Consider the following 2135-nt stretch of genomic DNA (forward strand, 5'->3'; position numbering starts at 1 on the left):
GATCACATCTCTCTTCCCTCCAAACCCTCCCAAATTGGTAAATGTTAAGAAAATCTTTGTTTGCTTGCTTGTTTTATTCTTCACAGTAAATGTTCACTACTGGAAGGTGAAGTTCTTCCATTCTGCTAATTTAAAATATTCTGTTACCAAGACCCACTGACTGAACTGGACCAGGAAAAAGAAAATAAAGATTTGATTATTACTGTGTCTAACAGAGTGTTGAAGTTTCTGCAAGAATTTTCCTTCATATAGCACATAATCCTAATTTTAATTCCTTGATGAGAGCCAAGAAAAAAAAAGTTTTTAAAAAATAACTTTTCACACTTGGCTAATTTAAATATAATTCAGATTATTTCTATTTAATGATGAAAACTGCAGACTTAAAAGATGCTAATAGAGTGATTTCATGTCTACAAACTGTAATCTCTGGCATTTCTGTTTTTCCTCTGATTCCTTACAGATCTCCTATAAAGGAATCACATTAATGGCTGACAGAAATCTGACTGTGATAACTGAGTTTATCCTCCTGGGTCTGACCGAGGACCCTGTACTGAATACCATACTCTCCATGCTGTGTCTCTTCATTTATGTCGTTACTGTAGCAGGCAATTTGTGGATTATTGTGATAATTTTAGCTACTGACCAGCTTCATTCCCCCAAGTACTTTTTTCTGAGTCACTTGGCTTTCTTGGATTTCTGCTATTCGTCAGTCTTTCTTCCCAAAATGCTGATAAACTACTTAGTAGGACAAAACAGCATCTCCTACCACGGCTGCCTTCTACAGTATTCCTTTGTCAACATGTTCCTGACTGCAGAGTGCTTCCTCTTGGCTGCAATGGCCTATGATCGGTATCTTGCCATCTGCAGTCCCCTTTACTACAGATGTCTTATGACTCCCACATTTTGCATCTACCTTGTGTCAGCCTCTTACTTGCTAGGATGTGCCAACTCACTTACCCACTTGAGGAGCCTTCTCAATTTGACTTTCTGTGGGCCCAATGTCATTGATCATTATTTCTGTGACATTCCATTGCTTTTTCAGCTCTCCTGCTCTGATACTCATGACAGTGAGGTTTTATTCATTGTTCTTTCTGGTGCTACATCCATAACTACTTTCCTGATAGTAGTTAGTTCCTATCTGGGAATTCTTATCACTGTCCTGAAAATACATTCTGCCAGGGGAAGTTATAAGGCTTTATCCACTTGTGCGTCCCACCTAACTGTAGTAACTCTCTTCTATGGAACAGTGATATCAACTTACCTGGGAACCAGCTCAAGCTTTCCACAGGATACAGAAAAAATCTTATCTGTGTTTTACACACTTTTGCTGCCAGTACTGAATCTTTTTATATACAGTGTGAGAAATAAAGAGGCCAAAGAAGCCATGAGAAAAATGATTAAGAGGAAAATATTTGCTCAGTAAAAAAAATAGCTTAGGTGTTACATTTGTGTTTGTTTATTTATTTATTTATTTATTTATTTATTTATTTATTTATTTTGAGACAGTGTTTTTTTGTGTAATCCTGGATGTCCTGGAACTCTTTCTGTAGACCAGGCTGGCCTCGAACTCAGAAATTCGCTTGCCTCTGCCTTTCAAGTGTTGGGATTAAGGCGTGTGCCACCACGCCCAGCAAAAACATTTATTAATTCTATAGACTACATGGTTAAATACCTGCAGTGTTTCAAGTAGTGGCAATTAATATATTTTTAAAGGTCTTTATGTTCAAACACACATTCATGTGAGAATTGTAATTTTAATGTTATTAACATTAATTATTCATTATAATTTTCATTATTCCATAAATATGTGACATATATGCATTTACATATTATATATAATATGAGGGTATTATATATAATATTATATGATTATCATTTCCCAATACAACAAGAATCATTGTTTCCTAGCTAGATCCCTCACTTTGGAAGTTCTTTTGAGGGCAGATTCAAGTCGCTCCAAAAATTACATTAAGGTTACTGATAGAACATACATGAGCACTTAAATATGTCAAAAGAATATTGATGGAATAGAAAGCAAAGTTTATTCATATTCATTGGGATCACATAAAGGATCCACTTTCTCAATAATCAAAGACACAATTATATACACCTGTATATTTAGTTTAACAGTAGAA

At 35.2% G+C, this 2135-nt stretch overlaps 1 protein-coding gene across 1 annotated transcript; it reads left to right on the forward strand.

Annotated features, from left to right (window-relative positions):
- The first annotated feature begins 484 nt into the window (after positions 1-484).
- On the forward strand, positions 485-1423 carry LOC110308612 (olfactory receptor 5J3-like). The gene has a single exon (XM_021181041.1). The coding sequence runs from the start codon at positions 485-487 to the stop codon at positions 1421-1423; it is 939 nt and encodes a 312-aa protein (XP_021036700.1).
- Positions 1424-2135: the final 712 nt, after the last annotated feature.

The sequence above is a fragment of the Mus caroli genome, unplaced genomic scaffold, assembly GCF_978045245.1.
Source record: "Mus caroli unplaced genomic scaffold, Mus_caroli_1 scaffold_2, whole genome shotgun sequence".
Taxonomy (NCBI): domain Eukaryota; kingdom Metazoa; phylum Chordata; class Mammalia; order Rodentia; family Muridae; genus Mus; species Mus caroli.